At 40.4% G+C, this 27185-nt stretch overlaps 1 protein-coding gene across 5 annotated transcripts in view; it reads right to left on the bottom strand.

Annotated features, from left to right (window-relative positions):
* The window catches only part of LOC130355729 (zona pellucida-like domain-containing protein 1), a 206197-nt gene that overhangs the window by 96662 nt on the left and 82350 nt on the right, over positions 1–27185 (bottom strand). The window contains exons 1-5 of one of the 5 annotated variants that reach the window (XM_056556280.1): positions 18768–18883; positions 16799–16894; positions 13635–13855; positions 7777–7958; positions 2500–2572 (exon numbers count right to left, since the gene is read on the bottom strand). In XM_056556280.1, coding sequence (XP_056412255.1) covers positions 2500–2572; positions 7777–7958; positions 13635–13811 — 432 coding nt within the window. In that variant the 5' untranslated portion in view covers positions 13812–13855; positions 16799–16894; positions 18768–18883. The other 4 variants (XM_056556281.1, XM_056556282.1, XM_056556283.1 and 1 more) reach the window with 4 other exon arrangements.

Genomic DNA, 27185 nt, shown 5'->3' with positions numbered 1-27185 from the left:
GGATATGGGGTTGGGAAATGACAACAATATATTAGGATGGGATGTGAAGTCAAAAGCTTCCTCCTTTGTTTATTTTCCTCCCCAACAAGGATTAGAAAGGAAAAACCGGGCAACGCCGGGTATTCAGCTAGTATATAGATATATATAAAACTCAAAGTGTGTGTGTATGTGTGTGTATGTTCCAGCATCACGTCCAAACATCTCAAGATATTAACATGAAACTTGGCACACATGTTACTTATATGTCAACAACAAACATAGGATAGGTAATTTAACCCTTACCCACTCACATTTGCCAGGGTCAGGGTTTTTGTTTAAAGTCCCATACAAGTCTATGGGAAATATTTGTTACTGCATAACTTCCAAACAGCTGGAGATATTTCGATAATACTTGGTCACATGTTACTTATATGTCCACTAAAATATAGGATAGTTAATTTAACCCTTAACTACCCCCATTTGTGGGGGTCAGGGTTTTTGTTTAAAGTCCCATGCAAATCAATGGGGAATGTATGTTCCCATATAACTTTCGCACGGCTGAAGATATTTCAATAATTCCTGGTACACATATTACTTATATGTCAAATAAAAATATATAATAGTTAAATTAACCCTTACCTACACCCTTATATTAAAGATGGGTTTTTGTTTTAAGTCTCATGCAAGTATATAGGACTTCAAGTCCATTACTCCACAAGCTCCGCATCTCCTGGTGAATGTGTTGGTTGGGAGGTTGGGATATGAGGTCGAGATAGGAGGACAGCATAGGAGGTCGGGATACGAGGTCAAGATATGAGGACAGAATATGAGGACGTAATATGAGGAAGGGAAACTTTATTGTTTCATTAGTTATTTACAAGTTTCTGTTTGTTTACAGCCATTGACATGTCGTTGAGGTTAACACGTGTCTAGTGAATGCAGTAACCTGGTCATTGCAGCAGATTTCAATGCAAGACACCCTATGAGATCAACCATCTCTCATGTTACAGTTAGCAAACTGCTTGCTAAGTTTCGTGAAACTGGTTCAGTGTTGGATTTGCCAAAATGTGGACGCATGTAATCTGTCACTAATGAAGAAACATCAGTGGCTGTCCTAGCTTCATTCAGCAAGAGCCCACAGTGTAGCACTCGCCGCATGTCACTGGAGAGTGGCATTAGTCGAACATCCCTTCAGCGGATATTAGCTACTCACAAATGGCACTCTTACAAACTCCAGCTACTGCGGCATCTCAACGAGGATGACCCAGATCGGCGCACTGAATTTGCAGAATGGGCAAAACAAAAATTGGAACAGGACCCTCAGTTTACGCAGAAGATTTTGTTCAGTGATGAGGCAAACTTTTATGTGAATGGTAAAGATAACAAACAAAACCCCCGCTATTGGTCTGACACTAACCCACATTGGAACACAAAAATTGATGGTATGGTGTGGTATATGGGGTACAAAGATAGTGGTGCCATTCTTCACCAATGGAAACCTCAATGCCACTGGATATGCAAAATTGCTACATGATGATGTGTTTCCCTCTTTATGCACTGAAGCTGGCACTTTCCCTGAATTTTTCCAGCAAGATGTTGCACCACCACATTATGGGTGTCAGGTCCAAGCATTCCTAGATGAACAGTTTCATGGAAAGTGGATTGGTCGTCGTGGGCCAGTTGAATGGCCCCCAAGGTCTCCCGATCTGACCCCCTTAGACTTTTATCTTTGGGGTCATCTGAAGGCAATTGTCTATGCTGTGAAGATACGAGATGTGCAGCACCTGAAACTATGGATACTGGAAGCCTGTGCTGGCATTTCTCCTGCGGTGTTGCTATCAGTGTGTGAAGAGTGGGAGAAGAGGGTTGCATTGACAATCCAACACAATGGGCAGCACATTGAACACATTCAGAAACTTGTAAATAATGAAAGAATATTGACATCAACAATTTCTATCCGCTCCTCACGTGTTAACCTCAACGACATGTCAATGGCTGTAAACAAAGAGAAACTTGTAAATAACTATTGAAACAACAAAGTTACGTTAAAACCAAGCACATCCTTGTTTTTCTTGTGAAATTCCCAGTAAGTTTGATGTGTCACATGACCCTCTTCATATTGAAAAAACTAAAGTTGGATTCAAAATGGCCACCATGGTCACCACCCATCTTGAAAAGTTTCCCCCCTCAGATATATTAATGTGCCACAAACAGGAAGTTAATATCACCAACCATTCCCATTTTATTAAGGTGTATCCAAATAAATGGCCAACCCTGTATATATATATATATATATATATATATATATATATATCTGAGGACATTGCAGCTGTTTGTGTTATCTGCATTTTTCTATGCTTTGAATACACACTACAGTGTAGTTGTACTACTATCACTTTCTCCTCTGAATATTTTAATGACACACAAGATGTTTTATTTTGTACTGGATCATTGTAGTTAGGCATTATAACATCCAATAAATGACTAAATAAAACAAGCAAACATATTGTTGGTACTTACATTATACAGAAGTAAATTCAATGTGCTGATGAATGTACCATTCCCATCTTTCACAGAAATAGCAGCTGAAGATCTGGATTGATAAATTTACAATTATACTCTGTAAAAATGAAATTCTTGTCGATATACATTACCTTTATTGCATGCCCTGCTTTGTTTATAGACTAACATTTTCTTTATTCTAGCTACTGTAAATTCCATGTCAATGCAGCATATCCACTTTTGTGCATGTGAAAGCATATAAAAAATACAATACAAATGTCACTAAAAATGATATTGCCATTGTGATTGGTAGAGTGAAATGAACATGTCAACACTCACAATGACTTTTGATGATTGGGAGTCAGAGGCTATGATTTTAGATGGCAGTGGGCTGCAAATGGTTTCACTTGGTGATTGGACAATGAGATATTTTTGCAATGATGCCTGGGGATATATTGTGAAATTACCAGACAAAGGATCTTTGTACATTGAAAATTATTTTCCAAGGTGATTAGCACATTTCTATGAGCCGCAGGTCATTTTTAACAAAGTCTATTAGATGCTTGACAGGGGAGACACGTTCAAACATTAATAGCAGGTGATCCCGAATTTGTGCTAACGAACTGCCTTGCAGCTTTGTCATAATGAGTGATGTTATTAGTAAAATGCACTGAGGTAAATTACCACAAAAAATTTATTAATAAATAGGGAAAAAAACTGTTTAATCTTCTGTTTTGGACAAGCTGTGCTCAGGCTAATCACCAAGGCCTATACAGTTTAGGATGAGGGGGTACTGTCACTGAGCCCCCTCAGTCAAGCAGCAGGAGCCTGGCTGTAATACTTATACAGGACACTGCTGAAACTGCTGGGAACAGGGATGAGTCCATTCCAGTTTAGCCCCTTAAATGGGTATTCCAGCTTTATACATCTTATCCCCTATCCAAAGGATAGGGCATAAGATGTATGATCGCAGGGGTCCTCCAGCTGGGGACCCCCGGGATCACGACCACGCCTCCTAGTGATGTCACGCCACGCTCCCTCCATTCATGTCTATGGGAGGGGGCTTGATGGCTGTCACGCCCCCTCCCATAGACATGAATGGAGGGGGCGTGGCAGCACTAGGGGGCATGGTCGTGACGTCACATCCCCAGCGGCGGGACCCCTGCGATCATACATCTTATCCAAAGGATAAGATGTATAAAGCTGGAATACCTCTTTAAATGTCGCTCCCTCTGTTACCATCAGCAGCCTGTGATCACAACTATCAATGGTTACCATGACAGCTGAAGGGCTAACAACAGGGAATAAGTGTTTGATCATGGGGGATCAAGAGATCTTGAGAACAGAACTCCTGAGCAGAGTGGGAGTACATACACTCAACCGCTTCTTCATTCCTTACCTATGGGAGTGCTGAAGAAGGCCGTGTACAATGTACTGACACTCTATTCAGACTCGCATTCTGAAGTCCCATTCTCAAGATTGCAGGGGTTCTCAGGAGTCAATAAGTGACTGTGGTGAGAAAAACCATTTAAGGGAGGGTCACAATTAGGTTTGGAGACCAGCTGAGCGCCTTTCAGTTACGTGTGTGCACTCATTCCACTTATGAATCTCACTGCAAACACAGGGCTGCGGCAGGGAAATCTGTGTGTGTCTGCTGATACGCATACGCAGTGATTTAAGATATGGTATGCGCTGTGTGTGACCCTACCCTAAATATGTAACTTCACCCAACTTAATCTACACATACATAACTGACCCTATGCACTTGATTATGAACAATACAGAGGAAAAAGCGTTTTAGAAACAAAGCATAAGTTTTATTGATACACGAAAAAAAAACATACATACATACACATAAAAATCTCACTGTTAACAAATAAAAACAAATGGGGAGATTTATTAAAACCTGTCCAGAGGAAAAGTTTCCCAGTTGCCCATAGCAACCAATCAGATCGCTTCTTTCATTTTGCAGAGGCCTTTGTAAAAATGAAAGAAGTGATGTGATTGGTTGCTATGGGCAACTGGACAACTTTTCCTCTGGACAGGTTTTGATAAATCTCCCCCACAGAGTATACAATGATGCCAAGAGATGAAACATGAAAAGCTGGGGGATCACATTAACAACAGGTTATAATAGGAAATAAGCAAAGGGGAGGATATACAGTAAATAAACACAGCAACTGATGTTGTATCACAACTTAGACATAAATATTTACAAGTGTCACCAACACAAGTATATCAATACTAAAACCTGTGGTAAAGAAGAAAAAACATAAAGAAAACGTGAAGAAAAAACAAGTTAAGAGCATAATTTTAACAAATTACAGAGAGATAGTCAGGTTAGCCATAACACCCGACGTTTCACGCACAGAATGGCTTCTTCCAGGCCGTGAGAACAGTGAGCTTTTTAATGTGTTTATTAAATGTATGTCCTTTTTTGCTTTTATGTATCAATAAAAGTTATACCTTGATTCAAAGAAACGCTTTTTCCTCTGTATTGTAAATATGTAACTTGTATCAGTTCTTGAATTTACAGGTCCAAAGTTAATCTAAAGATTGGTGCACGTAACAACATTTGTTCTGATTTTTCTCAATCAAACTATCACTCATGTTAAGTTCAGAATCAGAACTGGCTTGAATGTGCATATGATATACTTATCTCAACATTATACAACTATACAGATACATTTACTAAACAGAGCAATCATATTCTGTCCAATTATTAAAGCAAGTTAAGCTCTGATTGGTTGATATTAGTGTTGCTCGCGAATATTCGCAATTCGAATATTATTCGCGAATATCGCATATTCGCGAATTCGCGAATTTCGCGAATATAGCGCTATATATTCGTAATTACGAATATTCGTTTTTTTTTTTTTTCTTCACAGTACACATCACAGTGATCACCCCTCTCTGCTTCCAGTTTGTGTGGTGTAAAGAAGGCTGTAATACTACTGTGTGAGACTGGCGTGCGAAAATTCGCATATGCGAAAGTAGCATATGCTAATTTTCGCATATGCGAATTGTCGCGTATGTTAATTTTGTATATGCTAATTTCCACATACGTTAATTTTCGTATACGCGAATTTTCGCATATGCGAAAATAAAACGAGAATATAACGAATATGCGAATATTCGCGAATATATGACGAATATTCGTCCATATATTCGCGAATATTCGCGAATTCGAATATGGCCTATGCCGCTCAACACTAGTTGATATGGGTAACATAGTTTTTATTTCAACTGAAAACTCCATTTTGATCCAGGGAAGTTCAAAAGGCAAAATACTTTGTTCCGAATCAATACATACAGGGTACAAACAGACTTGAGGTAACATCATCTGTGAATGTACTTCAACATGTGTCAGCCTCCCAAACTGTGCTCTTAATCATTGTTACTAGTAGAGATAAGCAAAGTTACAGTGATTCGATTTTTCACGAACTTCTCGGCTCGGCAGTTGATGTCTTTAGCCTGCATAAATGAGTTCAGCTTTCAGGTGCTCCAGTGGGCTGGAAAAGGTGGATACAGTCCTAGGAGAGAGTCTCCAGCCCAACGGAGCACCTGAAAGCTGTACTAATTTATGCAGGCTAAAGTCTGCAAATGCCGAGCCGCGAGGTTCATGGCAAATCGAATCACTGTAACTTCCCTCATCTCTAGTTACTAGTTACCTTCCTTCTCCTAAACTCACAGGGTATTGACACCATTTTACAAAGTTCAGCTGAAGCAAACTAGCCAATGTTCATTTGCATTCCAAACAGAATATTTTTTCCTAAATATTGGGCCAAAACTGGGCTTGCAAGATTAATTCGCTCAACTCTATTTAGAAACAGTGTGAAAAGTTTTGCGTGTATATATAGTACATGGTTGCTGAACTTTTTCATCATTTTATCTTGACAAACTGTAAAAATAGTGTGCAACCCTGGAATTGTACCTTTGAGAACATTATAGTAAATTGGACTTCATTTACACTTTTCTGTGCCTGGATAATATGGGTCTTATTCCAAAAGTCTATAAAATAAATCATCTGCATCCTAAATTAAGAGATAGAGTTGTGCAGGACATATAGCATAATGGATTTAGAATGTAGTGGATACAAGAGCCGATATGGTGAGATAATGTAATGGATCTTATTAATGCTTGATCAGATAAAGCATCAACACATAAGTGTGGCATGTACTAGTTGATATCTGTCAAACATATTGTTTCCTTCAAGGCTATGCATCAGTGGTGGAACATGGGAGGAGCCCATATCTCATAAATACATTAGACTCCTGCCTTACAGCGATCCAAACTTTATTTTAACAAACCAATAAAGAAAGCTTATGAGTTCTCTATTGAGATTGACACATTGGAGCCCCTTAATAACTGGATTGGAAAACACACAATACTGATTAGAAATTCTAATATGATGTTGCTAAACATAAACAAAAATATGACCTATACTGTATGGCATATGGTGGGGAGTGACATAAAACATAACTTTTACTAGTTCATCACTAAAACACATATAATATATTGTGAGTAAATAATTGAGCAAGTGGTTTGCCCTACGTCAGGCACAATCCAAGTCGCTACTGTATCGACGACTTGGACTTGATTACAATTTTGATCTACTAACAGAGTATTGATCAGTATATGCTAAATCTTATTGATTGAGTCACTGTCTCCTCTTATGCCCCTGAGGAAGACATTTGACTGTTGTCAGAAACGCGTCGGGCTATATATTGGAGACGTGTAGTCTGAGATAGTGACTATACACATTAGCATTTCGATTATGCAATTGTTTAATATTGACTTTAACAGGAGTCTATTTTTGCGTCATTTTGGAGGGCAAACCACTTGCCCAATTATTTACTCACAATATATTATATGTGTTTTAGTGATGAACTAGTAAAAGTTATGTTTTATGTCACTCCCCACCATATGCCATATTGATATTGACTGGGAGCACTGCATATTTGGGTATTTGGATACCTGACTTATCCTTTATTGTTATTGACCTATACTGTATGTCACATCATGTTGAAAGAAAGAACAGATTAATACTGACACATTAAGAATAAAAATATGGTACTAATAATAAAGCTTTGTTAAAGTATTTATGTTTCTTGTTGTTCTAATTTGTAAAAAAAAAAAAAAAAAAAAAGTTAAGTAACTGTAAGTAAAAGACAAACAATTTCTCATTCTTTCCTAATTTTAAGTCATTTTACTGTACTCTAATGGCAACTGCCTTGATGGAAATGTGTATTTTCCAAGATTTGACAAACCTATGCATTAATAACATATACTTACGAAGCAAGCTGAGTATTGTTGACCAAGTACTCCAAAGGATAACTGCAGCTAAACTTGTACAAAAGTCCAGGCAAATAGCTAATAATTGTCGGAGGGTCTGGCGTGTCTATATATCCTGAAATATTTCCTATTTGTACCATTGATGCATTTCCATAAACATTGACTCCAGGTACAGATGACACCTGTTACCACAAAGCAAGTTACCACAAAGCGAATTAGTATGTATTCTGGAATAGTTCACAAAGTTCTACAATACCATTATCCCTGGGCTAGATAATAGGAGGCTTACAACTGTTACATTGTTTTAGAATTGCACAACAGCCACACAACAGAGGAATGAGATTGACCATACTAATTATTATTCTAGACCAGGGGTTCTTAACCAGGGGTATGTGTACCCCTAGGGGTACGCCAATTCGCTGACAAATACAGGCCATGCATTGGCCAGTATTTGTCAGCGCAGATCGGGGATTGGATGCCGCAGTCGCCGCGGTAGATCACTATATTGTACTGCGGCCAGAGCTGCAACTGCCGCCAATTTATGTGAACTGCAGTGGTTGCTGGGCCTGACGTGTGAAGTCCCTGATGTTACACGGAGGTGCCGGCACAGCATAGAAGGACGTCACCTGTCAGTGCGGCCCTCCGACTCCACCAAACGGGATAGACATAGGTCTGGTAAGCATGTTAAACTAAGTTTAACACCGCAGTATGGGAGGGTGTTATTATATGTATCTCATATATTGGCCCAGGGGGATTGGAGGGGGGGAATAATAACACAAGGGGATTAAGATGGAGGGGGGGGTAATGGCAAAAGGGGATCAGAGGGAGGGGGGGAATAATGGCACCAGGGGATTAAGTATCGTATTAGTATTGCATTAGAAAGGTAAGCACATGCCATTATGAAATGAAGTACCTTTATTACTTATTTTGTCCGTCAATATCCCTCACATGTAAGTTCTGCCCGAACTTATGCGCGAGGGGTACCCACGGACATACTTTCACTCTTTGGGGGTACAGTCATGAAAAAGGTTGAGAACCACTGCTCTAGATTATATAAATAAGAGCATTTGGAAAATTGAAAAAAATATATGCAATAATACAGTCAGGAAGGGAATCTTTTTTTTTTCCCCAAAGTTCTAACTTTCAGATGGGTAGAAGCTATAATTTCTAATGCCATTGATAACATGTTTAGACACTTCTTGAACAAGCAACCATCTGGGGATTATCAATGTTCAATCAGTCAAATCTAGTAGTAGCAACAAGAATAACAAGCTGCCTTTACAGAGCCTTATAGCACAGGGGCAAGTGCTACGCTATTTCAAATGTAAAAGTCACCTGTTATAACCCAGGTCTACTAACATCAATGAATTCCCTAAAATATATTAAGCACTAGTGCTCATTGTAGTCTGTACCCATAGTTAGGCCATATCTACTATGTATGTAGGGGTGCAACCTAGGAAATATTCCATTATTTATTTATTTTTCAGTAAGCAAATAATATAGATAAAGTACAAACATCTGTATGGCATTACTGATAAAGGTTCGCCCACTACACAGAATTATCCATGTATTTGTGCCACTTGTACAAAATGGGCAATAAAAGAGAAGTTCTCACTCATTATTTATACATTTACATATATTTGGACCTTTTCCTCTGCTAACATCTGCATTCAGAAATTAGCAGTGAAGAATCAGCATAAGTAATCTATGAGCTCTTGATTTTAAGACTATCTCAATGTACTGTAAAATCTTGTGTCATGGGGTTGGGGAGTCCATAACTGATGATAGCTTACAAGCCTTACATGATTTCTGAACTAAGTATCCATTCTCATTATGTAGTACAGTATTACAAATATAATAAAACATATCTATTCTGTTCAATAATATCAGATAAAGAAGGGTCAGGGTGCCCAATTAAGCAAAATGTAATTTACATTTACTTACCCTTCCCTTCTTTTCAGTCCTCAGCCTCTTTTTATTAAAAAAAAAGAGCCACGAAAAATAAAAAGTAATCCTAAAAAATAAAACAAATGTTTGTAAATCCACATGTCTTCTCTCTTGATCACAACTCAGAATTATTTATTTTTTAATGTTTCAAAATCCCACTTCCAAGTCATTACATGGTTTTATTCATCACCATTTTCTCTATAATTTGCACTTGAAGGGAATTGCAAGTTATTAAAACTTTGGTTATTTTATAAAATGCAGAAGAAAATAATTTCTCATGAATTCTTAGTTGACATAGGGCCAAAATTGTATTAGATTGTATTGTCGATTATATCATTGATCATATATTATAAAGCACCTCAAAGGTTGTAAAAGACAAAAAATGTTGGATCAAGAAGAACAATCATATGGATTTACAAATATTTGTTTTCTCTAGACATTTTATTTCTATAAATTTGTAATTAACATAACATTCTAACAAATACAACAATCAGAAAGGGAGCACACAGCTAAAACTCGAATCGTATTCCTGAAATTTTCAACAGAAAAGGACCTTTTGTTTAAATCAAGTTTTAGGAAAGGTGGAATTTTGTATATTTCCATATGATTATCTATATTTAAAAAGAAATTCTTAAATGGGCACTGTCAGATCCAACAACTGTTCATATGTTGTAAAGCATGCAAAACCAATAGGTTTTACAATTGCTTTCATTAGAAAATTTTCAGTATTTCATACGGCAAAAGCCAGTCAAATAACTGCCCCCCTGCCTGCTTGGACACATACTAGTCCTGCTGTGTCCATGCATCATCACCTATGTCATGAACACTTCCTTGATTGACAGCTGTGAGTGCAGGGTTTACAGCTGGAGAAAAAATCCTCCCACTGTCATCTTGTGTCCCGCTACTGTCAGTGAGGACAAGCTGGGAGTTGTAGTTTTGCTAATGCTAGGGGAGATGTGAGCAGACAGCATACTGAGGGAGGGGGCGGAGACCTGCACAGTGAGGCCCCCTCTGAGAGGAATTCAGACTAGTGAGCTAAATAAAATGTGTAATAAAAAAATAAATAAAGGTGCTAGACACATAAAAATTAGATGTAGATGGTCAGGATTAGGTACTGAGTGATATATTTAAAACACTATTTTTTTTTTGGGATCTGACAGGTACACTTTAAATCAGATTGCACCGTGTCTCGACCAACCCTGGCCAGGCGCTCTGTCCATTCTTTTTATTCCATAGACTTAGCAGTGAAGGTCGGACAGCCTGGATGTAAGGTGAACAGTGCTGTATACTTCACCTGACTCTAACTAGCAATGGAAGCAGGTCTGCAGAGTGAGTTATGGTACGATCTAAATTTTTGACATGTCTGGACAACATGTCAAAAGTTTATTAAAATGACATTGATGCTTTAGTGTAGCTCTTTATACCTTTCTTTCATTTTTTTAGCTGCATGGAATAACACAGCAGAGTGCACTATCCCATACCAAGAAATAGAGGTAAAAGATAGATATTCTTTATACAGTACAATCTGTATACATTCTTAACAATTGTAGCATAGGGTAAGGTGAAAATGCAATTTTATATAGTGGCTTCTGTCAGAGGTATACAGTACATCAGTGGTATATGCCAAGGGATGCTCTCTGTATATAGCTCCAGTGCCATATGTCATTAACAGTGTATACAGTGCCTAGATACATTATGCAACATAGCTTCCATCTACTGTTGTGAAACAGACTGATAAATAATGTATATCTTGGAAAGATAAATATAATATAACACATTAGCAAACTGAAAAAAATATGTTCTACACAATTGAAAAAAATTGTATCCAGATGTACATTTCATACAAGGTCCAGGTAAGTTTTGAAGAGTCCAATTAAATTTAGCCTCATATACAATCCAGATAAATACTGTATGCAGTGTTCAGATAAACAGTGCTTACAGAAATCCAGATAAAGGGAATGCTACTGTGTCCTGATAAATAGAGCATGTATTACTAAGATTGTGTCATATAACCTCCAATTAAATAATGGCATGTGTCCATATACATAATCACATACTTTAGCCAGCTACATTCATTGACAAAAATATATTGTTGGATTGTTGATGCATGCATATATTGTCTCATTAGACACTGGGTTTTGCTACAAGAAGGCATAATAGTGCTCCCCGATAGAGTGACACACTGCCCCAAATGCTGCTGTGATGATCTGGGCATCCATATCACATGACAGTCAGTCTTCCCTGGTAGTGGTACAAGGGATACCAACATACTAGCAGCTCAGCTCAAATAAATGCTCATCCACACACAGCAGGGGTTTCCCAGGAATGTCTCAGGCCTGCCCACTTACCAGATGTATTGCAAATAGAGAATCTATGGGTTGCAACATCTATGGGCAATGTGTCACAGGATGCCATACGGAACCTGGTCCAACAGGGCACTTGTTTCAATTGACCAGTTTCCGCCAATGAACTTATCCTTTAGCTCTAATATTGTAATCACTATATGAGACTACATACACTCATTGGGGAAAAATATAATGCACCAAGAAGGAGTTGTTTAAATTAAAGGAGAAGCATCTCGCAAGAAAATGTATCCCCTATCCAAAGTATAAGGGATAAGTTTTAGATTGTGGGAAGTCCGACCACTGGGACTCATGAAATCTCCTGCATGAGGCCCTGGCTCTCCCCAGGAAGGGGGCATGTTGACCCCCTGACGAAGCGGCGGTTGACATGCCCCCTCCATGTATCTCTATGGGAGAGCCGTTTGGCTATCTCTGGCTCTCCCATAGAGATACATGGAGAGATACACCTCTTTTTGTGTTGGTTGACACACTCCGTTGAGCCAGGGCCCCATGCAGATGATCGTGGGGGTTCCAGTGGTCGGACCCCCGCAATCTAAAACTTATCCCCTTACCTTTGGATAGGGGATAAGTTTTCTTGCATGATACTTCTCCTTTAATTTCACAACTCCTTCTTGGTGCATTACTTATATATTTTTTTGTCTGTCAATGAGGTTGTCTTGTTTCATATAACTGCTAAACCCTCAAGGGTCCAGAATATTTTTCCAGTTACCATTTAGGTAGATATTTTCATTTAGCTTCCAGTTAAATAGTTTCATATAGCATTTAGATAAATAGTTCCATGCAATATCCAGATAAATAGTAGAAAATCATCTAAATAAAGAGGCTCAGACTGTGTGCAATAGCTCTGTACAAAGTCACTTCATGAGGGAATGGTGCTATCTATTTATATCTTACAACTTCTCAAATGTTACTTTCAACATTTTATTGTTAAAAAATAATAATTAAGGTGGTAATCCGCCCCTAGACATCTTTTCCCCTATTCAAGGATAAAGGATAAGATGTCTGATCGTGGGGGTCCCACCGCTGGAACCCCCGCAATCTACGCTGTGTTTGGGCGGTCATGGAGGGGACGTGGCATGACATCACAAGGGGGCGTGGCATGACATCATGACCACAGCCACCAAAAACCAGCATTATGAACATAATGTTCTGGACGCCAGGGGCTGCACAGGGATAGCAGGGGGACCCCCGCGAACCGAACATCTTATCGCCCTATCCTTTGGATAGGGGATAAGATGTCTAGGGGCAGAGTGCCCCTTTGAGAGTTTTTCATTGTGTTATTGACTACTCCTATTCTTGTTTCTACTTGTGGGCAGAAACTGCATTTAGTAGAGATGCTGCATATTTGCTCACTTTTGCCCCCCAAATATTTAATATGATTCATGCCCTCATCAATAGTATTCTATGTTACAATCCCTGGGTGGCACTACTACATCAGAAAACACCTGCTCTTGCACACACTCAGTTTCGCCTTTTGACGTTCATTTTTATGCAGCTAAACAAATTCTAACTAGTAGATATAACAAAAAGGCAGAAAGTGTAGCTTACCACTAGGTTATTTGCACAAGATTCCAAGGTGCTGAGGCTGATGGTAAAAATGACCACTGCAGGAAAGGTATTGTTGTTTATGAAACCTCTGCAATGAGCATCTCCATGTTTCCCATTAAGTGATAAGTCTGTTTCCGAATAGCCAGAAAAGAGAACTGTGCAAAAGTTTATCTTCATTGTAATTGTCTGTACACCGCAGTAGACACTGATATCTCTTTCCGCTGAGAACAACACAAACAAACATAAAGAGCAAATATTGTGCTGAATTTTAGAAACTGATAAACATCTTTCCCTTGTCCCACAACATGGAAACATTTCTTAATGCAACTTATAACGCATGGAAATATTAGAAGATAATAATATGTAACAAAGAAGTAGTAAGTGCAAGCACTTATGCATCTAAAAAATTGTCTACTACGGTAAATGTATGAGAGTTGTAGTTGGCAAAGGCATGCAAATAATATGCAATCCAAACTTAATATGAAAAGTCAAATACTATACTAAAATTAGGGAAACAGCCTGAACCATTTATTACCTCCTATATCTAATAAAAGCTTGGTCAGTGAGGATCCAACCACTGGTTCCCCCTACTATTTGCCAACATTTTCCTGCTGCTTCATACAAACTTTATGGCTCTGATAGAAACAGCTTGGACCCCAAAAAATCATTATTCTTCTGAAATTCAGAGAGAGGTGTGATACATTCCCTGAGAAGACCCAGTTCTATAGTATTCTATAAAAACACCTAGCCCTATATGCATAAAGTGCCTACAGGTTTTCTGTGGTTGGAAACATGGCCCTCGTTGTTGGGGAGCAACTAAATGGAACACACGTGTGACTTAAATGTTTCTTCAAGACACATAACATAAGGGAAGTTATTGCTTGCAATGTTCACAACATTTATCATAATGGATTCCCTTCCACCACATCTATCGTAACCTGCAGATGACATTCTATAAAAGTTACATCCTGGTATGAAAAAATATGCCATAGAGGTAAAAGCATCAGCTGCTACAGAGTAAAAGCTTTACTGTAATACTTAAAGGGGTACTCTCCTGAAAAAAAAATTTAATCAACTGGTGCCAGAAAGTTAAACACATTTCTAAATTACTTCTATTTAAAAATATTAATCCTTCCAGTATTCATCAGCTGCTGTATGGTCCACAGGAAGTTGAATTTCCTTTCTGTCTGATCACAGTGCTCTCTGCTGACACATCTGTCCATTTTAGGAACTGTTCGAATCAGGATAGATTTGATATGGGGATTTGCTTCTACTCTGGACAGTTCCTAAAATGGACAGAGGTGTCAGCAGAGAGCACTGTGGTCAGACAGAAAGGAAATTCAAAAATAAAATAACTTTCTCTGGAACAAACAGCAGCTGATAGTACTGGAAGGATTAAGATTTTTAAATAGAAGTAATTTACAAATCTGTTTTACCTTCTGGCACCAGTTGATTTTCAAAAAAATGTTTTCCAGTGGAGTACCCCTTTAATGCACAGCTTTTAAAATGTACAGTACAGTTAATACAGTTGTTATTCACATTATAGAAGCGTCCAAATCCTACATATAGCTTCAATTGACCTTGACTAACAGCATACGTAGTGTTATTGACATTTTTCTCTCCATGCACACATCTTAGCTGGAACACTGATAAATGCTAAATTTTCCTTTTTAAATGCAGATTAGTTTTAATTTTTCTTGTCAAATTCATACCACCGGAAAAAAAATTAAAATTGTGTTTCTGACAACACAATTGAGGTCTCATGTTTTTTTTTTTATTTGACATCAAAGGGGTTGTCCGGAGTAAATGTTTTTTTTGTTGTTGTTTTTATTTATTTATTTTATTTTTTTTTAAACCTACCTAGTCAGGCATGCCACAAAATGTTTGTAAAGGAGCAGGGACTCCTGTCATGACAGGATTGTCTACTTCTGTACCCTGAGAGGCATGTCATGAAAATGCATTTAGCATTGCCACTCAACTTACAGACACTGAATGCATTCACTGGGCAGGATGTGAGTGTGAGTGAAGTGAGTGACAATACACAATACTGTGTACATAGCCATTTACTGTACAATATATTTTGGGCTGGGTAGGAGAATGCCCATATTAGAAAATGTACTATGATGAATATAGTACAGTGTATGTACAGCCACTCACATACACTTGACTGGCACATTGCAGTACTACAATGTCACGATGCCGCAATCATGTTGATGACAGCAGCATCTGTATGTTTTAGCTATATTTATATACATAGATGTTAAATAATTTACTTTTCAATCTTATTTCTTTCAATCAAAGAAATCTGAAGACTATTACAGTCTTTGGGACATTATCAAGTACAGCTGTGGCGCCCACTGGTGATGATGGTGGGGTGACTGAATAAAGGGTTTAGGGTGCAATTTGTGATGCCAGAGCAACGTTAACCTTCACATTCCGAGGATGAGATAGATACATTACAGTACAGACTTTAGTGCAGAGGGAAGTGCAGAGTGATCTAGTGAATAAAAGCAATAACAGGAGAATTGAATACAGGTTGCAATATACCCTATCTGCCTGTTACACAAGAAAACTTCTACAATGTTGTCCACAATCTCAAATGGGTCAAATCCATTTAATGACTTATTGATGTTTTTACCAATATATGGATAACATGCAGCTGATTAGAAAACAAATATTTGCAAGAATAAAACTGTAATGTACTAGATGTATGAGAGAATATACCTTACAAAGAAAAATAAGATATAAGAAAAATAAGATGAAGAAAATAATATTTAATTGAAAAAAAAGCATTGAAATAACTGGAACTTGATAACTTCTATGCAACATTTTGTTACATTCAGTGCAGCAAAGAGATGAAGAAAAAATATTCACATATCAATAGATAACAAACAATCCCTGCACAACCTTTACAACTACACTACTCTTAGCCTGATAAAGAAAATTGACTTACTCTAGCGATGAGATTTCCACTTTACTTTCTTCCTTCCTGTGAATCACACTGAGACGTGCTTATCAGCAGCTCTTGGGTCTCATTTTATAGCACAAATGAGCATTTTAGGGGAATATTTTTCTCAGAAAGTCAGAAAGAATGAAGATCTCAACGAAGTTACTTCGAAATAATTTTTGCAATTTATTGTTCGAAACATGATGTTGTTTTTTACCTATTTAATTTCTTGACAGCATTCTGGTTTGATGGCATTGAACTCTGTGTATAGCATGTGTCAAGCTGTCAGCTAGCACTGGGCTTTTTCTCTGTACTGGCGCATTAAGGAAAAACATTTAATGTTGTCATTGTTTGCAGAGTAGAAATGTTATATTGCTACAATAAAATATTTCTTCCTTTAGAAGACTGTTCTGTGTGCTTATTTGAAAATGTGATCTTTGTTACTCATGGACATCTTTTACGTAAATAGTATACTTGTGCTTGTAAGCTTGATAATGTGATCAAAACAAATGAAATGGCCATGCATGAACTAGTCACACTCAATAGACAAAAACATCTGTATCTACTTTGATGCTTCTGTATTATGTTGTAAATTATTCTTACAGAAAACCTAAAGGCGCATGGAGTTTCAGGGGACCTCTATGGGAAACATTTTCTATATGTAACATTTTTATATGCTGCACCCATGTAAAGCTCCCACCATTTTTGTGCAAAAATAAATAAACAAACACAACTTTTATGCAAAATCTGTGATTTTTGAGCCAATACTCCAGTGGCGTGGCTTAGTGAATACCCTTCCCCCCAACCCCACCACTCTTATTTATTCCAGAGGACCAACTGGATAGGGATGACCTGGCAGGCTTCCTCTTGTCCATAAAAATTTGACTTATGGCCTGCGGCGCATCACCCGAGGACACAGTGGTGGTGAGAGCAATGGGTCTTTTAATTGGTAAGTATACAAGACAACTGTGTGGACAACGCGTTTCAGGAACTCTGACCTGAAGAAGAAGGAAGAGTCCTTTGAAATACGTTGTCCACACAGTTGTCTTGTATATTTACCAAATTAAAGACACATTGCTTTTACCATCAATGTGTCCTCGAGTGATGCGCCTCAAGCCTTAAGTCAAATTTTTATGGAGAAGGGGAACCCTGCATGTCATCCCTATCCAGATCGTCTACTTGTATCCCGCACCGTTGTGACAATGGTATCTGTCTATTCAAAAGCACTTCACAGTGTTGTGCCTGATAGCGCAACACTTTAAAGGGGTACTCCGGTGGTCAAAGTGTTTTTCCGCTTTTGACTTACCCTATTTGTTTTGTTTCATTTCTATTCTTGTTGTTTAGCCTACTCTATTTCAGTTCTTTGTTGTCTTTTTATCCCCCACTTTGTTTTCCTATCTTTGCTTCTATTTCCTGTTTCTTGCTGTGTTGTGCTGGTTCGGATACACTGTCATACACACACACAAAAGGGACTACAACTCCCAGCATGTGTCATTCAGGAGTCTTCAGTCTGTGGTATAACACCAGAATGCTGCCTCTGTAGTCTCCTGGGGGTTGTAGTTCACCAAACCTCTGTAGGGCATACACCAGTGTTTCCCAACCAGGGTGCCTCCAGGTGTTGCAAAACTACAACTCCCAGCATACCCTGACAGCCTTTGGGCATGCAAGGAGTTGTAGTTTTGCAACAGCTGGAGGCACAATGGTTGGGAACACTGGTGTAACATGATGTGTATGCTGAATAGGCTGGAACAGTGTTTCCCAACCAGTGTACCTCCAGCTGTTGCAAATCTACAACTCCCAGCATGCCCAAAGTCTGTCAGGGCATGCTGGGAGTTGTAGTTTTGCAACAGCTGGAGGCACACTGGTTTGTAAACACTAGCACACACACACACACACACACACACAACAGGGACTACAACTCTCAGCATGTGTCATTCAGGAGTCCCCCCCCCCCTCCCCCTTCACATATCTGGGGGGGATTTATCAAAACCTGTGCAGAGGAAAATTTGCCCAGTTGCCCATAGCAACCAAACAGCTTGCTGCTTTCATTTTTATGAAAGCCTGTGAATCTGATTGGTTGCTAAGGGCAACTGGGCAAGTTTTCCTCTGCACAGGTTTTGATAAATCTCACCCATAGAGACCATTCCCAGTATTCCCTGCAATCCATACATCCCCAGCCTGTGCACCTTATCATCCTCCCCTTCAGATAACACTTATCTTCTTTGTGTTCCTTCTCCTGTGCAGACCTGCGTCCTTAGAATACAGAGCAGGGGGAGGGGAAGTGAGGAGCTGTGTACTCAGCTGGATGAGATGAGGGGTGTGGCTTATTCCTCTCATGCAGACAGAGAATAAAAAAAAGAAAAAAAAAAAAAACTGGGACATCTTGTCCACAACAGACTCAGAACTGTGGACAACAGTAAAAGAAAACCCTCTGAACTACAGAACTTCCTGCCCAACAAACAGGTAAGAAAAACACACACATGCTGCCAAAACATATAACACATGTATATTGCAAAAAAACTAAACTTACAAAGAAGATGCCATATAGTCAAAAAATGTTACCACCGGAGTACTCCTTTAAGGTAAACATATCCATCTACTTACTGTATCTACCGATATCCATCTGAAGTGACTGCACTATATAGCGCCATCTCTGGTCTCCCCTTTTTTTCATATAATTTCCATTATTTTTTCCAGAGACATACTGAGTATTCTTCTGTAGGATTTATATAAAAAATGAAATCATTGTATTATGCACTACATACTTAACTATAAACTATACTCTCCTAGAAACATTACTTCTCGGGCATAAATAGGCAGGACAGTATGCTGTGTTGGGATATCCTAATGCATCAGGGATCAAGATAAGGCAATTGAGGAGTAATGTTAAACATAGGTTTTTGTTTTGTGTTAGGGAAAGTTATCTCAACTTCGGGAGTGAAATACAATATCTAAAAGTGCCAGAGATCAAGATGAGGTTGGCTATATCTGTATAATTCATAAATAGAATAATATGGTTTGGCATTAGACATTCTGTTTTCTTTTCTGAGAGGAATTTATATGCTCATTTAGGGTACGTTCACACGAGCGGATCCCAGTGCGTATTACGTTGCACATCCGACGCTGAAGGACTGCTGTATGCTGCCTTTACAGGTGACTTGTTGGAGCGGCAATCCGCTGCTAGAAGCAGACACACTGCGATGTGTGGGTCGCCGCACGCATGCGCTGTATACTCGCATATCGCGCCTGCTCTCGGCCTAGCTCAGGGAGCAGGGGGAGCGGCCGCGATGTGTGCGAGTACACCACGCATGTGCAGCAACTCACACATCGCAGCAGTGTGTCTGCTCGTAGCGGCGGATTGCCCTCCAAGCAGGCACATCTAAAGGCACCCTGTGGGGGCCCTTCAGCGGCAGACCTGCAGCGTAAAATACACTGTGGATCCGCTTGTCTGAACGTACCCTTAGGGTGTATTCACATGTGATGTATCCTGCGCATATTTAAAGCTCAGGATTTCAAGCTGCAGACTTGAAGCTGTGTTTAGTCACTTGGTTTACATTAAAATCTGCAGAATAAAATCTGCAGCTTCAAATCATGCACATGTAATAAGTGCAGGATACTGTAAGTGTGACTACACCCTTTACTGGTTATTCCAATCTTAATAATGCCACCAAACATATTTGATTAAAATAAAAATAGATTATTCAGGTATTTGTGTCAGTAAGTTTAGTTGTCCTAAATATCCAGCAATAAGCACAACCTGGGTATTCATGCTTGTTTGTGCCTGCCTGTGTGAGTATATCATTGTGTTAGTACTGATATATCCCCATGTTTTATAAAAAAAAAAAACACATAACCCATTAAAAAAAGCATCCTGGTAGAAAAAACAGACATGGACGCACATCCACAATTTTGTATTATGATCTAATTGCTTCTCAGCATAATTTCAAAAACTAACAGGTTGTTAGTATATACGTTTTGATCAAAAGGTACAAAACCCACTTGCCACGTCAAGGCCACCTATTGAGAGTGGGTCCCTAGCATAAAATGGCGTAGCACTGGGCGGCGCCCACCACGCCGCGACACAAGTGCCCACAGGGGGAATGACCCACTGGCAGAGCGGCCCCAGTGCCACCCAAATCAGTCTCCGGGCGGCACCCCCCGCAGACACGGCACCGTGTCTGTGGGGGGTGCGGCCCGGAGACTGGTTTGGGTGGCACTGGGGCCGCTCTGCCAGTGGGTCATTCCCCCTGTGGGCACTGGTGTCGCGGCGTGGTGGGCGCCGCCCAGTGCTACGCCATTTTATGCTAGGGACATTAGGGACCCACTCTTAATAGGTGGCCTTGACGTGGCAAGTGGGCTTTGTACCTTTTGATCAAAATGTATACTAACAACCTGTTAGTTTTTGAAACTATGATGAGAAGCAATTAGATCATAGTACAAAATTGTGGATGTGCGTCCATGTCTGTTTTTTCTACCAGGATTCCCATTAAAAAAGCATGTTCTTGTGCATTCAAAGTACTAAACATAGACACAAACCATTATAAAAATAAATGCTATAACTGAGGTCTTATGCAAAACTGTGTGCATGCAGCTTCAATGATGGAGTCATTATAGATCTACTGTATAATAAGAGTAGTAGACACTCTTATATGGTTCCATTACTTATAGGGAGAATACCATGACATGTAATATACTACAATTGTTTTCTTGCAGATTCCACATGAAACCATGATAAAAACCCTGTGAATGCCTCAGAGGAATATAGAAGTATATAGGGGTATATAGAGATGTTTATGCATCTTCTACTATTGATTAGTATAACACAGATCCATGGTCAGATGGTCATGTACATGTGCACTTATAGCAACATTTCCACATTTAAAGTGGGGATTCAGTTTTGAAAAAACATTTAATATCTTTTATTACAGAATTCAGGGATCCCATCTCTTGAACAGATTGAAGGACCTGTCTAACCCATTAGTTACAATGTAATAATGAGTTTCTGCTGGGGGTGACTATGCAGGGAAATAGCAGAACTTATTGTAGGTGAGCTTTATGTCTATGAAACATCAGAAGATAGAAATTAAAGAGTACCTGTCACCAAATTAAACTTTAAATATATTGTTCCTTATGTAATTATAAGACACTTTGCCATTTAATTGCTGTAAAAATTCTCAACCTTTATGTGTTTTTAATGTAATTGAAAAACGGCCATTAGGTGGCTCTGTTCTGTTCTCTGTGCAAGTCAAACAGTTAGTTTGGTCTCCTCCCGGCCTGGCAGGAGACCAAACTCAGGAAGTGCGTGCAGGTCATGGCGAGGCACAGCTCTTGCAGGCTTCAGTGATGTCACGCCTGCTGGGGAACGCAGGAGGGGTGTTAGGAGTAGTTATGGAATATACTCTGAGTTAGTTTAGAAAATATGGTTTAATGACAGATACTCTTTAATATGAGATGCTCATTTTGGCGCAGTATGGGTGTACAATCAACTTCACAAGAGGGGGAGACTTAGGCCTTTTTCCTTTTGCCGTGGGGCTTGACTATGTGGAGCTCCATCGGCAATTATGACTACTTTAGTGGAGAAAAAAATAGTGCATGAACTATTTTTTCCCTGCCAAACTCTGATAAACTACTGGATCTCCAACAGACCCTATTCAAGTCAATGGCATCCGTCGTGACCCTGTGGAATCTGTTTTGCTCTGCCCCCTTTTTGAGGCTGTTAAGAGCCAAGGCAAGTGCTCTCTATTACCCAAAGTGAAAGAAAAAGTGCAAACGTGTCACACTAAAAGAAGTGCACAAAGCATGCAATCTATCGCTAAGCCCTTCTTCAACAGGAGAGAGGCCCCCCAACAAACCTTCCCTTCACCTCCGAGCCAAAAGGCACCTGCAAGGATCCAGGTTCGATGCCCCTTTTTGCTGAAGCTACTAAGGGTCCACAAATGCACCTGGCTTCAACCTAGGCGTTAACCAAAGTATCAGCCAAGGAGCCGTATACTGATGGCATCTCGACCGAAGCCAAGATGCCCGGGGTTTGCAGGGAGGTGAGGACCATTTGGCGAAAAAAAGAGACAAACTGACCCTTAACGGGACAGAGCACAACAGCAATGTGAACTTAGCCTTTCTCTTCAGCAGCTCAGGGAATACAGGGGGAGGAAAGCAGCTTTGGTAAGATGTTAGCAATATATGATGACTGCTATCCATATGGGCTGCAGCTGAAGCTCCTCCCGCAAGATATATTTTGCTAAATAATACCTCGCTAAAAAAGAAAAGGAAAAATGTAATAAGAAACATTTAAAAGAGGATTCATTGTATTGTATTTGTATGCATTTTATATTAAGGTTGAGATTCACTTTGATATATTAAAATAATAACTGATTTAGACTAACAATAATGTAATGTTAAGTGACAAGACATATGTTTTGTTCTTTTCAACAAAGAAAGAAAAACATGAGGCAAAGGATAAAAAAAAAAAAAAGAATTGAAAAAAAAAAAAAAGAAAGAAAGAAAGAAAGAAAAGAAATCCATCAAAACAAGTTAAACTTCCAAAACAAGTGGAAAATGTTTCTAGGAACACCTTTCATATATCATAAATGTCAAAGTCTAGTAAATACAGCACATTGCTGCTCAACAAAACAGCAAAAAAAGGCTTACAAAGTCTAATGAGAAATATTACTGGTGATTATGGAGGCATACCCTTCAGTAATCAATAATGAACACTTAAAGGGGTACTCCTGTGCTTACACATCTTATCCCCTATCCAAAGGATAGGGGATAAGATGCCTGATCGCGGGAGTCCCGCAACTGGGGACGCCCGCGATCATGCACGCAGCACCCCGTTAGTAATCAGTCCCCGGAGCGTGTTCGCTCCGGGTCTGATTACGGTCGACCGCAGAGCTGGCGGCGTGTGACGTCACGCTCCGCCCCTCAATGCAAGCCTACGGGAGGGGGCGTAAGGGGATAAGATGTGTTATCACCGAAATACCCCTTTAAAGTACAAGAGAATGGAAGTTGGCCCCTGGAAGAATTATGGAACAACTAAAACAAAATCAAGAACACAACTAAATATTTTATCACAAATAACAGAAATGAATGTTGTAAAGAAGAATCCACTTTCCTATACTGTGTACAGCTGAACTATAATTTCTAGATAATGACAGGAAGCCATATATCCAGTGGAGCAGCCACATACATTATATACAATGATTTATAGTGCAGGTTACAGAGTGATTCTTAAAGAGAATTTCTACAATAAAAAGTATTACCCGTTATATGTGCAGAGTCCACCCAAGGGATAGGCAGAGTAGGAAGTCTGTGTGATGAAGCTTGAGACAATACTGCAGAGCTCTGAGAATGTCGGCAACATTTTAGCTACCTCTGATGTACACACCAGTAATATCCAGCCATTTCGCCATTTTCTCTTTTTTGAAGGACAAGGAGTATACAAAGCACCTTGAAAACTTCATGGCCCAAGTATTTTACATGGCCTAGGAGATGCACTTTTAACATGTACTGTTATGCCAAGCTATATCCCCATACATCTCCTCTGCCGCCTGCCTACTGAACTCCTGCTTCGCTTTGACTACGCTACTGTGCCGCCTGCCCTGAACTTCTGCTATCCAGACTATGAGTTGCCTTATCCCTCCTGTGCCTCGCATCTCCTCAGCTGCCTGTGTGGTCGAGCCATGCCAGGGGTAGCGACCTGGGTGTCGCCTGCCGCAGCAAGTCCATCCTCTGGTCCTGGTGAAAACCAGCAGCACCTTAGACTCTGCTCCCTGGTACGGTCCGAGTCATCTCCCACGCAGGTCCAGCGGATCCACATCCACTGGGGTTCCTGTCTTCAGAAAGTTACAGTAAGATCCGGCCATGGATCCCGCTGAGGTACTCCTGCCTGAAGTCGCTGATCTTCCCTCCATTGTGGTATGTCAGTCACAGCAGCTGGCCCACAGCAATTTTCTCAACTTTCAGCCATGATGCAACAGCTTTTGGCCTTGCAACAGCAGCAGGTACCACAATCTGGCCCACTCCCACCTACAGCTCCTGCAGTGTCTTCTGGCTCCCAGCTGTGCCTGCGCGGTATGTAAAACTGTAAGATAAGCAGGAGGGTCTTGACAGTACAGTGGATGGGAGACCCTGGTGGTGGTGGTTCAAGTCCCGGGGTGGGATGGAGTGTTACAGTGTTGTGGTTAAACTTTACTTTCCTGGAAAAGCTGCTGAGTTGCCCATAGCAACCAATCAGTTCGCTTCTTTCATTTTTCACAAGGCCTCTGCAAAATGAATGAAGTGATCTGATTGGTTGCTATGGGCAACTCAGCAGCTTTTCCAGGAAAAGCTGCTGAGTTGCCCATAGCAACCAATCAAATCGCTTCTTTCCTTTTGCAGAGGCCTTGTGAAAAATGAAGGAAGCGATCTGAGTGGTTGCTTTGGGCAAGTCATCAGCTTTTCCTGGAAAAGCTGCTGAGTTGCCCATAGCAACCAATCAGATCGCTTCTTTCATTTTGCAGAGGCCTTGTGAAAAATGAAAGAAGCGATCTGATTGGTTGCTATGGGCAACTCAGCAGCTTTTCCTATAGGGAAGGGGGGGAGAGGGGGGGTGCTCTGCATATACCTATAGGGAAGGGGGGGAGAGGGGGGGTGCTCTGCATATACCTATAGGGAAGGGAGGGAGGGAGAGGGGGGTGCTCTGCATATACCTATAGGGAAGGGAGGGAGATGTGGGGTGTAGCTCTGCATATACCTTTGGGGAAGAGGGGTGTAGCACTGCATATACCTATGGGGAAGAGGGGGGGTGTAGCTCTGCATATACCTATGGGGAAGAGAGGGGGGGTGTAGCTCTGCATATACCTATGAGGAAGGGGGGTGTAGCTCTGCATATACCTATGGGAAAGAGGGGGGGTGTAGCTCTGCATATACTTATGGGGAAGGGGGGGGGTGGCTCTGCATATACCTATGGGAAAGAGGGGGGTGTAGCTCTGCATATACCTATGGGAAAGAGGTGGGGTAGCTCTGCATATACCTATGGGGAAGGGGGTGTGTAGCTCCACATATACATATGGGAAAGAGGGGGGAGTGTAACTCTGCATATACCTATGGGAAAGAGGGGGGTAGCTCTGCATATACCTATGGGAAAGAGGGGGTGAGGGTGTAGCTCTGCATATACCTATGGGAAAGAGGGGGGTGTAACTGCATATACCTATGGGAAAGAGGGGGGTGTAGCATAGCTCTGCATATACCTATGGGAAAGAGAGGGGGGAGTAACTCTGCATATACCTATGGAAAAGAGGGAGGTGTAACTCTGCATATACCTATGGGAAAGAGGGGGTTACCTGGCTACCTACCTACCTGCCCTTTTACTGTGCAGGACACCAAGGAGGGCATTATTACAGTTTGGGGGCCTATAGATGGAAAGATTGTGTAGAGGAGGGGAGGGCACTGAATATATACAGAGTCTGACATGTTTTTCCTGCAGATGTTAAGAGATCCACATGGCAGTCTTATCCGGGCGGAGAAGAAAAGGAAAGAGGATGCCGTTGATCAGAAAAGACGTAATTGTGAGTCCCAAAATGTTACTGTAATCACTTATATGGTATACACATCCTGTGTACAGCTGATATCTACCGCCATATGGTCCTGTATATAATCACTTATATTGTATACAGATTCTTTATAGTATACTGGTCTGTATATAGTGGTTTTATTCAGTACAGTATGGCGGTATTATCCAGTTATTGTGTGGTGGTTTATATTTACTCCTTGTATACCAGTATTATTGGTCATGGAAATTTACCTACGTTAAAGTGTTTCTTACATATATAAATTTTAATTTATTGTGTGTGGGATTTGGGTGGAATAGGAGCATGGTAGAAGATTGACGAGCTGCAGAGCCTAACAGGGGCCCTTGCCTTTTTTTTTTGTACGGGGGCCCCGAGTGTTGTCAGTCCGCCCCTGGGGGGAGGGGAGGGAGGGGGTGTAATTAATGGGGGTGCGTGTGTTTGTGTGTGTGGGGGGGGGGGGGTGCCAAACAAAGGGTCCACCCCGGGTGCCAAATGCTCTTGGTACGCCCCTGGTCATATGTCCAAATAGTTGTTCAGCTCCACCCTCTATCCCAGGATTAGAGGTTGAGATCAAGTGTCTGTTTTGTCTAGTCAGTGAAAAATGTTGCTCAAGTAAAGTGAACACACATGCTCTGCAGCTCCTGTCACCACATGAGGAGTTTGCCATAGGGAGCCTCAAGTGTAGAAAGAGTCAGGGACACCTTCTACAAGTTGAAGAAAGATGATACCCAGCACTCAACAGTAATGCACAGTGAAGATTTATTATGCCATAGTCTAGTACAAGGAGGACTTGTTTCGGCATGGGAGCCTTCCTCAGCTGTCTGCCTGGGCAGACAGCTGAGGAAGGCTCCCACGCCAAAATGCATCTTCCTTGTACTACACTATGGCATAAAAAATCTTCACTGTGCATTACAGGTGAGTGCTGGGTATCATCTTTCTTCTACCTGTGGCTTTACCCTACCTTGTGCACCACCACAGATTCCACAGAAGTGCCAATATATCCCTATATTGAACCTTCTACAAGTTGGCCACAGTATTCCTAGTCCTGAGTACAGT

Source organism: Hyla sarda, chromosome 2 (assembly GCF_029499605.1).
Source record: "Hyla sarda isolate aHylSar1 chromosome 2, aHylSar1.hap1, whole genome shotgun sequence".
NCBI lineage: Eukaryota > Metazoa > Chordata > Amphibia > Anura > Hylidae > Hyla > Hyla sarda.
Note: the sequence above shows the minus strand (reverse complement) of the source record. Positions and strands in the feature narration are given on the sequence as shown.